The sequence below is a fragment of the Xenia sp. Carnegie-2017 genome, unplaced genomic scaffold, assembly GCF_021976095.1.
Source record: "Xenia sp. Carnegie-2017 unplaced genomic scaffold, XeniaSp_v1 HiC_scaffold_23, whole genome shotgun sequence".
Lineage (NCBI taxonomy): Eukaryota > Metazoa > Cnidaria > Anthozoa > Malacalcyonacea > Xeniidae > Xenia > Xenia sp. Carnegie-2017.
The window spans coordinates 962,385-975,783 of NW_025813486.1; the positions used below are offsets into that span (position 1 = coordinate 962,385).

General features: G+C 34.9%; 4 protein-coding genes across 5 annotated transcripts in view; 3 read left to right on the forward strand and 1 right to left on the reverse strand.

Annotated features, from left to right (window-relative positions):
• LOC124449479 (testis-expressed protein 2-like) lies at positions 1 to 4,345 on the forward strand. The gene is made up of 7 exons (XM_047000400.1): positions 1 to 1,366; positions 1,444 to 1,865; positions 1,996 to 2,272; positions 2,571 to 2,935; positions 3,011 to 3,265; positions 3,742 to 3,862; positions 3,955 to 4,345. The coding sequence occupies exons 1-7, from the start codon at positions 338 to 340 to the stop codon at positions 4,036 to 4,038; spliced, it is 2,553 nt and encodes an 850-aa protein (XP_046856356.1). The 5' UTR covers positions 1 to 337; the 3' UTR covers positions 4,039 to 4,345.
• Positions 1 to 5,794, forward strand: part of LOC124449477 (protein flightless-1 homolog) — a 60,706-nt gene extending 54,912 nt beyond the window's left edge. Inside the window, exon 56 of the transcript XR_006949418.1 lies at positions 5,780 to 5,794. The gene's annotated coding sequence lies outside the window, so the exon portion shown is untranslated. The remainder of the gene's footprint in view (positions 1 to 5,779) is intronic.
• Positions 4,276 to 7,875, reverse strand: LOC124449488 (protein-lysine N-methyltransferase EEF2KMT-like). 2 transcript variants are annotated; one of them, XM_047000417.1, is made up of 8 exons: positions 7,641 to 7,875; positions 7,070 to 7,261; positions 6,644 to 6,721; positions 6,325 to 6,380; positions 5,718 to 6,100; positions 5,542 to 5,608; positions 5,343 to 5,428; positions 4,276 to 4,856 (listed from the first exon to the last, which is right to left on the reverse strand). In XM_047000417.1, the coding sequence occupies exons 1-8, from the start codon at positions 7,782 to 7,784 to the stop codon at positions 4,753 to 4,755; spliced, it is 1,110 nt and encodes a 369-aa protein (XP_046856373.1). In that variant the 5' UTR covers positions 7,785 to 7,875; the 3' UTR covers positions 4,276 to 4,752. The 2 variants fall into 2 exon arrangements, with proteins under 2 accessions (XP_046856373.1, XP_046856374.1); XM_047000418.1 differs by lacking the exon at positions 7,070 to 7,261.
• LOC124449497 (RNA-binding protein with serine-rich domain 1-A-like) overlaps positions 7,803 to 13,399 on the forward strand; it is a 7,236-nt gene continuing 1,639 nt past the window's right edge. Inside the window, 5 exon segments of the mRNA XM_047000435.1 lie at positions 7,803 to 8,018; positions 8,134 to 8,289; positions 9,042 to 9,175; positions 10,666 to 10,970; positions 10,973 to 11,259. Of these exon segments, the coding sequence (XP_046856391.1) occupies positions 8,017 to 8,018; positions 8,134 to 8,289; positions 9,042 to 9,175; positions 10,666 to 10,970; positions 10,973 to 11,259 (884 nt within the window). The 5' untranslated portion in view covers positions 7,803 to 8,016.

Genomic DNA, 13,399 nt, shown 5'->3' on the forward strand with positions numbered 1-13,399 from the left:
CTATGACACGTGTCTCTCCGTAATTTGCCGTATACGTGTCGGGGAAACATCAAAGTGTCACAAAATGTGTCAATTAGACTATTTTCGACCAATAGGAGTGTGACTAGTGAGAATTTCTCATTACGTTTGACTTCGTTAGAGATAAAGTAATGCGCCACTAAATAACTGTACTGCAGGCTCATCATTATCTCAGAGTAAACAAAGGGAAACGTATCGTATTAAAGGTGCAAAACTGAAATGTTTACGACGGTAAACCTTGTGGTTTTTCCTTTATTTAATATTCCCAAAGTAAGCTATCGAGCACATTACATGAATCATTGTTGGAAGTCAGAGGGAAATGGCTTCTAAGAAAGTGGGACCACCTCGCCCGCCTTTGCCTTCGAAGAACCAACTCAAGCAGAAGCAAGTCGATACAAAGAGAACAGAGCACACGGAAGATGTAATAGCGACAAGGAATCCTTTCTCCATACGTTACTGTCGAGATGATAGTAATCAATCGGACGAAGAGATCTCGATCACTCTCAAGGAAAAAGCACCAGTTGTCCAGTTGGACAGAAATAATGAAAACAAAACAGACCCATTGAATAATGGTTCACTCCATGGGGAAAATTCACTATCGAATTCGCCAGCTACACCCTCAGGCGGTTGTGTACTTCATTCGCTGCCTTTCTTGCCAAAAGCGCCAAATATTTCTAACAAAGAGCCTATTTCAGACGGTGAAACATTGAACTGTAAAGCTGCTGGACAAAATAACTCTTCTGATGAAATAGTGTTCGAAACAGCTCATTATGATAACGAAGCTAACACAATAGCTTCTGTTAACTCAAATGAACAAGAAGAAAATATTCCTTTGAGCTCAGGGGTAGATAATCCTGTAATTCATTCGTCTATATCATTAAAATCTCTACTAAAAAAGGACGTACACAGTTTGTCGAATTTTCCGAAAGCGAAAAGTCTGGATGATATGAAAAGAAAAAGTCTTTTAGCTTCAGCCATAATTGGTACAACAAAGCTTATTATGCCATTTGGTGTGGGAGATTTAAGTTCAGAAATCACTGACCAAGAGACTGACAAGGATGAAGATGTATTTCAAACAGAAGTACCAGTTTACAATATACTCTTGTTGTCAACGGTAGTATTCTTATATTTTATGTTGCCATCTTCATCTTTTGTAAATGGCCTTGCCTTTGGTGGAGTATTGATGTATTTTGTTATTTTCACATTGATTTGGATTTTGACACCTGAGATGACCAACGAAGAACGATATAGACGTGACCTTATAGAACATGAACATGAAATGGAAAAGTTGCAAATTTCCAAGAACGCAACTCAATGTAGCAATTCAAATCAACCTCAGGATTTGGAGGTAGTCGATAATTCTATGATTTGTAGTGATTGTAACATCGACAAGAATAAAATTTTCTTTGTATTTACTTTTTTTAGGGATGGTTTTTTAAAGCTTCAGATTATAGTGCCTCAGAACCTGTTGATTTTGGGGACATCGATCAAGTACAACCAGTCTATTTGAGCTTGGAATCACATTTGCTCACATTTTCCTTTCCAGTTGAAGAGAGTTTGGGGAAGATTAAACGAAGCAATATGCTTGCAAAAAATGAGAATATAAAATTTAGTGATACGAAGGACTACGATTTAAGTTATGGTGGTGACATTCAACTTGTTCCAAACACATTAACATTGAAGCGATTGTGGGCTAGGAAATACCCCATTTATTTAAAACTTTTTATCAAACCACCCAGTCAAGAGAACGTTGAGGATAATGCAGGATCACAAGATACATTTGTTTTACCCTCTGACACAGAGGAGATTTACCTGTTTAGTACCACTGGGCGTGCGAAGGAAGAATGGTAATCTTGTTTAACCATTTTAATGATCAATGTCTTTCTCCTATATGTATTTAACAATAGTTGAACAATGAAGACATTCAATTTTGTAGTGATATTATATGATGTTATAATCATGTTATATTTTCCACAGGTATTATCGAATGGAGAATATTCTTAAACCTCGTACACACAGCAAGGAAATTGAAAATATATTCTACCATCAAAAGACCTTTACTAACTATATGCAAAAGTTGATTGGTGGTGAATGTGAACCAACAACAATGGCGCAACTAACTTGGGTCAATGCATTACTCGGACGTTTGTTCTGGGATGTTTGGAAAAGCAAATATTGGAACGACAAAATGAAAAATCGATTGCAAAGCAAAATATCAAAAATAAAATTACCATCATTTATTCGCTACCTTAAGGTACATGGGGGTACGAAAAGGGATGCACCTTTTCCAAAATAAAATTACCATAATTTATTTGCTACCTTAAGATACATGGGGGTACGAAAAGGGATGCACATTTTCCAAAATAAAATTACCATAATTTATTCGCTACCCTAAGGTACATGGGGGTACGAAAGGGGATGCTTATTTTCAAAAATAAAATTACCATCATTTATTCGCTACCTTAATGTACATGGGGTACGAAAAGGGATGCACATTTTCCTGTGAGTTAGCTGGCATATATGTATAAACAGAACATTTCTCTTTGTTTTAGGTCACGGATATAAAATTGGGCAACGCTTTACCTAAGATTGAACGCGTGCACAATCTTCGTCAGGATCATCGTGGGATATGGGTGGATCTCGATGTGGATTATACTGGTGGTATAATGTTAACAATAGAGACAATGATAAACCTGGAGTACTATCTCAGACAACTAACTGAGCAGAATAAACCCGAAAACGATATTGTTCTCAAGTTTTCGCGGGAAGATAGTGTCCATAGTGACGTCAGTGTTGATAGCGACACTGAAGATGGTTCAGACGAGTACCACAGCCCTAGTGCATCTAGTGACGGATCTGTGAGTGATGGGGAAAATATAGAAGAATCAACTGATGGAGACCAAAAGTTTGATGATAAGTCAGTTCAGTCTGTTTCATAAAAAATTTTATTGAAAATTTTTTTCATAGCGTGATCTCATCTTTTCTTGTTCAGATCAAAGACGTCCTGTGCACCGGAGGATAATCAGGGATGGGCAGGTAAAATAAAGAATCCAAGGGGTAAAAAGATCGTCAACATGTTGGAGAAGTTCGCCAAGTCAAAATGGGTACAGAAGGCGGCAGAAAGCAAAGTTGTACAAAAAGCTGTCTCTAAACTCTCAAATATTCCCATTGAAGTGAGCGTCGAAGTAGTGAGGTTACAAGGAACTTTGGCTGCTAATATACCACCGCCTCCTTCAAATAGATTATGGTACGGTATGATGTGATATAAAAGTGTGCTACTACTATTTATAAAATAAACACAATGAAACGCGTGCGCTGATTGGTCTAGAACTGTGTTTGCATTAGACTGTGCAAAACACATCCGAGCTCAACCAATCAAATCAATCAAAACAATCAATCAGTCAAAGAGAATTTGCAAATCGATCATGAATACATTTTAGAGGAAAAATTAATCATGAATACATTTGTCTGTTTCGCATTATTGTTATTTTATAAAAGAAATAAAAGATGTTTTTCGTGTTTGCACTGGCTTATGCAAACCTCGGAGACGTTTGTGAGAACTCTTGAGCATGTGCAACCCTCGACCTTTGGTCTTGGGCTTGCACTGATCTGCTCTCTAGTTCTCCCTTAGGTCTCTTCGGTTTGCATAAGCCTGTGCAAACACAGTAAACATCTTTTATTTCTTAAATAAAATTTACAACTGATTCGCTACTGTCCTCGTAGGCTTGGTTTCCATGTTAATCCTATATTAAGTCTGATCGCGAGGCCAAAACTTGGCGAAAAAAATGTCAGACTGACTCAGGTCACGGAATGGATCGAGTACAAACTGAAACAAGAATTTAAGGTATTGTGAGGTCATTGATGGGATACTTGGGGATGTGAGTTGGATCAACATTGTTATAGCTGATGCTTTTGTTTAATGACTTGAATTTTTAGTCAATATTTGTTCTACCAAATATGGAGGATATAACAATAAGAATTATGGATAGTGGTTTTGAAGACAAGTTTCCTTCTTCATGAATCGAAGAAAGAGTTTGTCTTGCTGTTTTCTCCGGGTGAAATAATACAAGAGAACGCTGAAGATTGGTTCAGTTTACTTTACATGAAGTAATGGTGTTTATGTTAACGTTGTGTTACAAGTCAACAAACTTTCTTTACTTCATTTAAGCCCAGTTTTGATTATTTATAGTGTGAATTGTAAATCTATATTGTGAATGGCTTGTACTGTACGTAGCTAAATAATCGTAAAGATTCAACTATAGAGAAATAGATGTTTATTGAAATTCATAGAAAAATCTACTAGTTAATAAACTTGCTGTTAAAGAAAGCAGACTTGGTTCTCGGGTTAGGTTATTTAGTAAGATATTATTTAATGATCTTCTCCATGTTTAACAGCTATTTAACCTTATTACCGTTATGTTACTTAAAATGACGTACACATACAACACCAAGCTCTAAATACGCAAAATGTTTTCACGAGGAAATTAGCCTTTAGATAAGTTTCTTTTTCACTGGTTGATTGAAGCCATTTTTGTCCTTCAGTTTCTCCTGCCATTGGTGGACCTTTGCGTTCATAATGTCTATGCTCACGTCTTTATTTTGTGCATTCGCGAGACACAAGGTTACCGAATGTATATTTCGGAGGTCGAAACTAATTCAGGCCAATCGCAGTTGACGTTCATAAATTTTAAATTTTAACGGTCCAGACGGTAAGAGAGAAGGCCGTCATCACAATCACATTTCTAATTGAAGGAATTCAATTTCCGAAGATTTTTCGTAAAATAGATAGTCGTGTTGAAAAGCATTGTTCCATCGTTTGTACTTTATGCCAGCATTTTCTATAACATAGTATCGTCATGTTATTGTATGAAGATTATACTGTATTGCAGGGACCGCAGAGCCTTTCCACAATGTGAAGACGCAGGGGGAGCGGAAGAATAGCACCAGAACATACTCTATAGGTGGAATGCTTAACTTTACCTAAAACATTGCTTGCCATGAATACACCGCAGAACGCGTGCCCTCCGGCTACTTTGCTTCGCGCTCCCTGTATTGTACCGATTTCTTTATTGAGCGCATTCTATTCTTTTAAATAAGGTAAAAGGCATTGAGCTGCTACACTTAATTGGACAATCAATCGAATAAAACGTTGATTCAAAGATAACGAAGTTTCAGTTTTCGTTAAGAAAATATAGCAACGTTTTGCATAGGTTAGATAATGTCACAAATTCGTGTGGACAGCAAACTGCGAAATCCAGAGTTCACGCTGCTGCCAAAATAACATACTTTCTAATACTAAGTTATATATTTTTTATGTTTCTTACCTAAATTACAAAGAAATCCGTTATATGTGTTTTCGTTTCTAATCGTTGAAGCAACGTACGCGACAGGAGAAATTTTTGTGTCATTTCTAAAAACACGGACATTGTTAAGTTATTGCTTTTGATTAATACTCGATAAAATACAGCCATTTGTAAACCTTTCGAGATCCTGATCACTCTCAGACGCAGGAGAAAATCTTACCTTAACGTTAGCAAACATTTCAAAACATTCACAAGCGGTTTTACAGTATGTGGATGGAAGATCACGTCTGCAAAACAACATAATATTTGGACATAAATTTTAGAAATTGTAATCGAAGCTCCTAAACAAGTTTTCTGTGAATTCGATGTGATTCTCTTCTATAGCTGTTCGTTCACCTGAAGCAAGAACGATATCTTGTTCGAATTTTTCTATTTCTTCAAAATTGCACTGGTCCCAGTCTAGAAGACAAACACTCACGTGACTCTGTTTGGGTGCCACGTGATCGCTAGGTGTACAAGTGCAACATAACAGTCTATGATGAGAGCCGTGTGAATTTTCAAAACTATCTCCTGTATCGTCCCTCTCTTTAAACACAGAATGGCGCTCTTTCTCGTTTCCTGAATCTACTGAGCAGCTAAAACCATTTATCTGAAGGTTTTCTTTGATTTTAGCTAAAACTTTTGGGTTGCAATCCGTAAAAGTATACGACTTTGGACGACAATAATGTAAAGCTGTCAATCCAGAAAGACCAACTCCACAACCTAATTCCAAAATTGACCTATGGTTTCGATAATGAAAAAGAGAGAAGTTAATGCTTCTGTAGAAAAAGATATCTGGTTTATATCATTATTTTATGTAAATGTAGAGTGACACAGCAATGTATCAGCTAAAAAATGATTTATGGTTTATATATTTTAGGGAGGGACGTAGAGATGTCTCTGTTGAAAAGAGATGTCCTTTCTTTGAGAAAGTTGAGTGGTTTTTCGTACATCCATAACATACTTTCCTTGGATTAATGATGTGTTTTCTATCAGCCAGTTACTCATATATATACCAGCCTAACAAACAAACACATAAATAAGCACGAATCACTGAATCTCTCAGCTCAATATTTTATGTTATGCTCGTTTATAAGTAAAAACTTTCCCGCGCTACTCCATGCATCAGAACACTGATTGGTCAGTATTATAAGTTAATTTATGCGTATGAACGAACTCGAAGCAGAGTGATTGTATTTTCTTTAAGTCCTCATATTTTCTTTATTAAACTCTTTCATACTAAGATTGTGCGCTCGCTGTGTCAATATTTTAACAATACTTACTTGCCAGGTATTTAGACCCGTTGTTCCTTGCGATACGAAGTCAGATGATTCGCCCAATGTAACAGCTTTTCTGCATGGCTAAAATTCAAAGTAAAATTACGTTTTTATTTTGTATTTGAAAGGACAGCGCCTTCATAAACTTTATTAATGTCTTCATGATCTGATGTGGAGACTTAAGTCTTTACATAGTACAATCTAGTGTCTTTAAGTGATTTTATGTTGAAAATCGATTCCTTGTAAACTCCAGTCAAATGTTTTCATCAGGAATAATTTGACGTTGAAACTCGAGTTCTTCAATACTCCAGTGGAAACTTTAGTTTTTATATCCGTAATTGCAATTCAGTTTTCACCATCAAGTTATAATGGAACTTGAGTCATTTTGTGCCTTGCGCTTAAATGTGTCAATATTATAGATAAATTTTATACCAATATGTAGGTTTTATAGCAGTCTCTGTTGGCAAGATAGCTTTTTTCCGCCATCAGTAACGCCACAAAATCATATAGTTCGTCACAAATTTCTTGCCCCTTTTCCTCCAACACTAAGAGTAAGGATTTCAGAAATTTAAGTCTGTAGCTTGAGGATGGTGGCCATTTTTGACTACGTGGATGAAGCACTGTCTATTTAATGCAAAATACATACATACTATAGCTATACTGTTTTTTCTAACTTTATATTTTCATAATAAATAAAATCTGACTATTACATTTGTAAAACTTGAAACAGTACTTTCAGTAAAGCTTAGACGTTTTCTACCTGATGCAATCTTCACATTTTTAAGACTAAATCATAAACTGTTCATAGTGAGAACTGAGAAATTTTTATTACCATAAAATGTTGTGAGTATTTCAATCTTTTTATTACCATAAAATGCTTGCGATCATTTATATAAAATATACCTTATATTTCATGAAAAATATATACGCTAAATATGTATCTGATGCAAGTATTACTTCATCTATGAAATCTTTAAATTTAAATTTTCAGGGATAAACGTACAGCATGTAAAATTTTCAGTTGACGGTCACAATCGCTTTCTGTCGTAGTTAACTTCTCCAAATCAAAGTATTTCATCCCTACAGTTTGAAAGTACAGTTTTTGTATATTACATAATAAATATTTGAATTCTGTCGTTGAATCCATTTATCAAAACGATGCTTTCTTGAAAAGTATATGAAAAATCGGCGATGAAAACTTTAGAAAGTAAACTGCACATTTTCTTCCCACTTTGGCGCTAAACCGTAACTAATCGTGTTCATGAGAGAAACTGCTGATTAGAGATGTTGAAGCATGCTGGCTCATAAATGTAGATTGTGTTATTTATGGATGGTGTTATTTGTGTTATTGATGATCACTAAAATTTGATCGAAGAAAAATGTATGTGCAATCCTTTACAATCCTATTTTATTTCACTACTTTTTCCAACAGTATGTTTACTAAATGTGTAGTAAATGATGTATGAAATATAAAAATTGCATTAAATTTTTTCTAGGGCAAAAAAGAGAAGTCGATCTGAGTCTCCAAAACCGAAGGGCGCAAAATCAAAAAGCAAGACAACAAAGTCGGAACAAAAACCTGCCAGAGGTCGCAGTCCTGCAAAAAAATCCAGCAACAACAAGCCCAAGAAGCGCAGAGCTTCTTCTAGCAGGTTCGAGCACTCTAATCATACTTAATAAAAAAAGTCTGGCTTGTTTTCTTTTGCAAAACCATAGATTTGCACTAGTAATGTGCGGGCTTCAAGGTTAGATTAGTGTATGTGATGTATAGTATGCAAGTGTAGATGTACTAAACTGGTTAAGTAGGATTTTATATTGTATTTTATATGTGTATTTTGTGTGTGTGGAGGAATAGGGAGCCAAAAAAAAAATGAATGATAGACAACATTAAATAATATTGTTTTTGTTTGGATTTGGATAATGACATATATTAAGTTCTGCGATTTTGAATAATTTTGCATGAAAGACTGGTGAGCTGCTGTACTACAAACACGAGGGCTTTACATGTAGATAAGTATAGATTTTTATGATGTTGAATGCACATTGAGAAACAATGATATCTCTACAACAATATATACTTTGATAGTTGCATGTAATGAGCTTTGCAATGACAGAATTTCTAACAGGATTAAGCTTTATTTTTGGGAAAAATGATTGATTTAGGACTCCTACAAATAATGCATATGTTCAAATTGTAAGTGTTTGTATAAGTTAGTTTAACACAGAAGCGAAAGGACATAGCTTCTCTGTATGTTAAAGGAATGTTTTTACATGAAAATTAGAAGGATTTCCCAAAAAAGAGTAGTTTGTCCATGGAAATTAGATGTTCTTTGTTTATTAATATTGTATTATATTGTTTTAAATTATTATATTTGACTACAATCATTACCATTGATCCCAACAGATCATCAAGTAGCTCAACTGGTTCTAGCAGTCAAAGTTCTCGTAGCTCCAGCACTGGCAGCTCAAGTAGTAGTTACTCCTCAAGCACTTCAAGTTCAAGTTCCACTTCCAGTGTTGGTAACAAGAAAGGAAAATGTAAATTGAACTTGACAACATTGTGTTGTTATGAAATATTATTATATATAAACAACTGAACTTATATAAACAACTGAACTTATATAGATAACTGAACTTATATAGACAACTGAACTTATAAAAACAACTGAAATAATGTATAAACAACTGAATTTATAGACAACTGAACTTATATAAACAACTGAACTTATATAAACAACTGAACTTATATAAACAACTGAACTTATAAAACAACTGAACTTATATAAACAACTGAACTTATATAAACAACTGAACTTATATAAACAACTGAACTTATATAAACAACTGAACTTATAAAAACAACTGAACTTATATAAACAACTGAACTTATAAAAACAACTGAACTTATATAAACAACTGAACTTATATAAACAACTGAACTTATATAAACAACTGAACTTATATAAACAACTGAACTTATAAAACAACTGAACTTATATAAACAACTGAACTTATAAAAACAACTGAACTTATATAAACAACTGAACTTATATAAACAACTGAACTTATATAAACAACTGAACTTATATAAACAACTGAACTTATAAAAACAACTGAACTTATATAAACAACTGAACTTATATAAACAACTGAACTTATATAAACAACTGAACTTATATAAACAACTGAACTTATATAAACAACTGAACTTATATAAACAACTGAACTTATAAAAACAACTGAACTTATATAAACAACTGAATTTATAGACAACTGAACTTATATAAACAACTGAACTTATATAAACAACTGAACTTATATAAACAACTGAACTTATATAAACAACTGAACTTATAAAAACAACTGAACTTATAAACAACTGAACTTATAGACAACTGAACTTATATAAACAACTGAACTTATATAAACAACTGAACTTATATAAACAAATGAACTTATAAAAACAACTGAACTTATATAAACAACTGAACTTATAAAAACAACTGAACTTATATAAACAACTGAACTTATAAAAACAACTGAACTTATAAAAACAACTGAACTTATATAAACAACTGAACTTATATAAACAACTGAACTTATAAAACAACTGAACTTATAAAACAACTGAACTTATATAAACAACTGAACTTATAAAACAACTGAACTTATAAAAACAACTGAACTTATATAAACAAATGAACTTATAAAAACAACTGAACTTATAAAAACAACTGAACTTATAAAAACAACTGAACTTATAAAAACAACTGAACTTATATAAACAACTGAACTTATATAAACAACTGAACTTATATAAACAACTGAACTTATTAAAACAACTGAACTTATAAAAACAACTGAACTTATAAAAACAACTGAACTTATAAAAACAACTGAACTTATATAAACAACTTATATTTACAACTTATAAGCATGAGTAACTTATTGTACATACAATTTCTTATGATCATTGGAATTTTTTTGCCGTGGTAGTTTTTCATTTGTCCTTTTTCAAACTGCTTTAGCTCGGACTAAATCATCAGTGAAGCAAGCATCATCAAAGTCAGCAAAAAAATCTGAGAAAGTAACAGAGAAGAGACAAGCACCAAAACAAGATGTACCTCTCGAGAAAAAAGCAGAAATAAAACCAGAGGGTAAAGTTGAAGTTAAACACTCCCCGCCTTCGAAAAAATCACCATCTCCTCAACCAGTGAAAAAACCATCATCCCCACCATCAAAAGAACCTCCTTCCAAAGAGAAATCCCCTCCCCCGAAAGAAAAATCACCCCCTCCTAGAGAAAGATCTCCCCCTCCAAGAGAAAGGTCTCCCCCTCCTAGAGAAAGGTCTCCCCTCCTAGAGAAAGATCTCCCCCTCCCAGAGAAAAATCTCCCCCTCCCAGAGAAAGATCTCCCCAACCTCCTGAAAGATCATCTCCAACCAAAGACAAGACTCCACCTTCAAAGACTGCTCCATCACGTTCAAAATCACCATCACCCAGGAAAGTTCGACCTCCATTCAGTGAGAGACCCAGACCTCCAAGACAGTATCGATCTCGCTCCAGATCTTCAAGCCCTGGAGCACGTAACCGAAGTAGATCATCCTCTGATTCTAGGTCAAGGTTAGTGCAGTGTTTGTGCTCTATGTGTTGACACAGAACTAAATTTAACTGGATGACTACTTCCCGCCAAAATAATACGCCACCTTTTTGACGGTAGACACACGTGTCAAAAATACGAGATCAAATTACAAAATTCGGACAAACAAATGGTCGGACATAGTATTGTTTATGTAGAATAATGGCAATAAAATGGTGAGGTTTAGGAGATGCTTTTGAGTTGTGGGGAATTTGCGAGTCTGATTCTAGTTATTCAGAACGATTATTTATAAAGGCAGAAGGCATAACAGCAAAAATTAATCATTTTGGGTTTGAAAAAAGCATAACGATCGAAGGAAAGCTTGAATACTGGCAAGTTGTCGCGCTAATGACTTTTATGTAAGGATTGTTACGGGCTTTTACGGTGTGACTTAAGAATATCCAGGACGGATTCCAGCTGCAAAAAGCGCAGTCGTAAATCTCATCTGGAATCTCGTGGTGCATCAAATCATAAATATCGTAAAAATAGTTGTTAAAAAAATTCTATGACTTGCAATTTTCTTCGCTCGATACAGCTAGAATGGCATCTGGATATACTTTGGAAGGATGGTTTCTTGCAACGAAATGCATACTACATGCATTTATGTAATAAATTTGACGGCTGTCTCTATGCGATCAAAAGAAATCATTTGAATCCGGAGAGTGTACTGTTTAATCTCAAAATTACTTGAAAAATGAAGTTACTTTCTAGATCGAATCATGAAAAGGTAAAAAAAATTTACTATCCAAAATGAATTAAAATTTCATGACATAGAGGCTCAATTTAAACGATACAAATGGCTTATTAAATGTAATCGTTGTAAAAGCTATTATTAAAGTATATAATCCTTTTTTTCCATGAAGCCCATGGGTGGTTTCGTTCGTGATGAGAGAGTTACATTGTATAAGGAGGCTCTCGTTCATCACGAGAGAGAGTCAAAGAGGCAGAAATTGTTTGAACCTTTGCATTATCCTTGGATGTTCTAGTTTCTTTTATGAGAAGAATTCTTGTAAAAAAAAGACTACTTTTGAAAACAAAAAATCCTGTTTTCTGTCCATGCCTCCCGATACCCAAGATAGTTGAGCACTAGAGCGTAGCATGTTAATTAAGGGAACCAGACAATCCATGTTTGCCATGAAGCACATGGATGGTTTGCTCGTGATACATGAGAAACAGTAAATGAAAAATCAGAAAGATATATACCAATAAAAATTCTATGAAACATGTTTAAGGTTGTCTAATAAGTGTCAGAAGAAGTTAATTAAAATATTGCTTGGTTTATTTTATGAGAAAAAATAAACAAAAAGATAAAATTCAAAAGCAAAAAACCCCGTTTTCGGTCCATGCTTCCCGATACCTTCTTAAGCGCAAGGCACTAGAACGCCGCATGTTAACGTTTCGGTAGGAGATTTCGGCCCCTCCACGCTATCCTACTTGGGAGATGCAATAGCAAGCTTCCGCCCATCAGACCCCGAGATCACCTGCGATAGGCTTTGCTCGGGGTACGCAGGGAGAGTGCGGTCGCCACCGAAGTGTGAGCCCCTAAGCCACTGCATACTATATCGCACCCAGCTTCCACTGCTAATTGACATCTGCGATACCTAGTATTGGCTTTATATTTATATACCAAAATTCAAAGGCTTACGAAATTTGTGGTATAATTAATGTCACTGCTGCGCATGCCCAGATGATTTCTTCGATAATTTGCGACTAAGTGAGTTAATTTGAGCAAATGTAGTGCAAGCATATATAGTTAGTCGTTGCCCTGACTATGAACAATTAGTCGAGTGGACTACGCATGCTCAAGCGCATGCGCAGATGATTTCTCTATTAATTGTTGCTAAGCATGCTATTTACTTCAAGTCGGTGCCAGTAGATGCAGTTGGTCGTAGCTATGACCATGAACTTGATCAAGTCGACCGCGCATGCCTGGGAAAATTGCGGATGCGCAGACGATTTATCTGAAAATTTATGACCGAGTGAGCTAATTACTCCATAATTGGTACTAGTACATCCAGTTGGTCGTTGCCATGACCATGAATTTGGAAAGTTTGGAATTGACTACGCATGCTCAGATTAATTCTCAATTTGCTTGTGACAGAGCGAGCTCTGAAATTGGTGCTT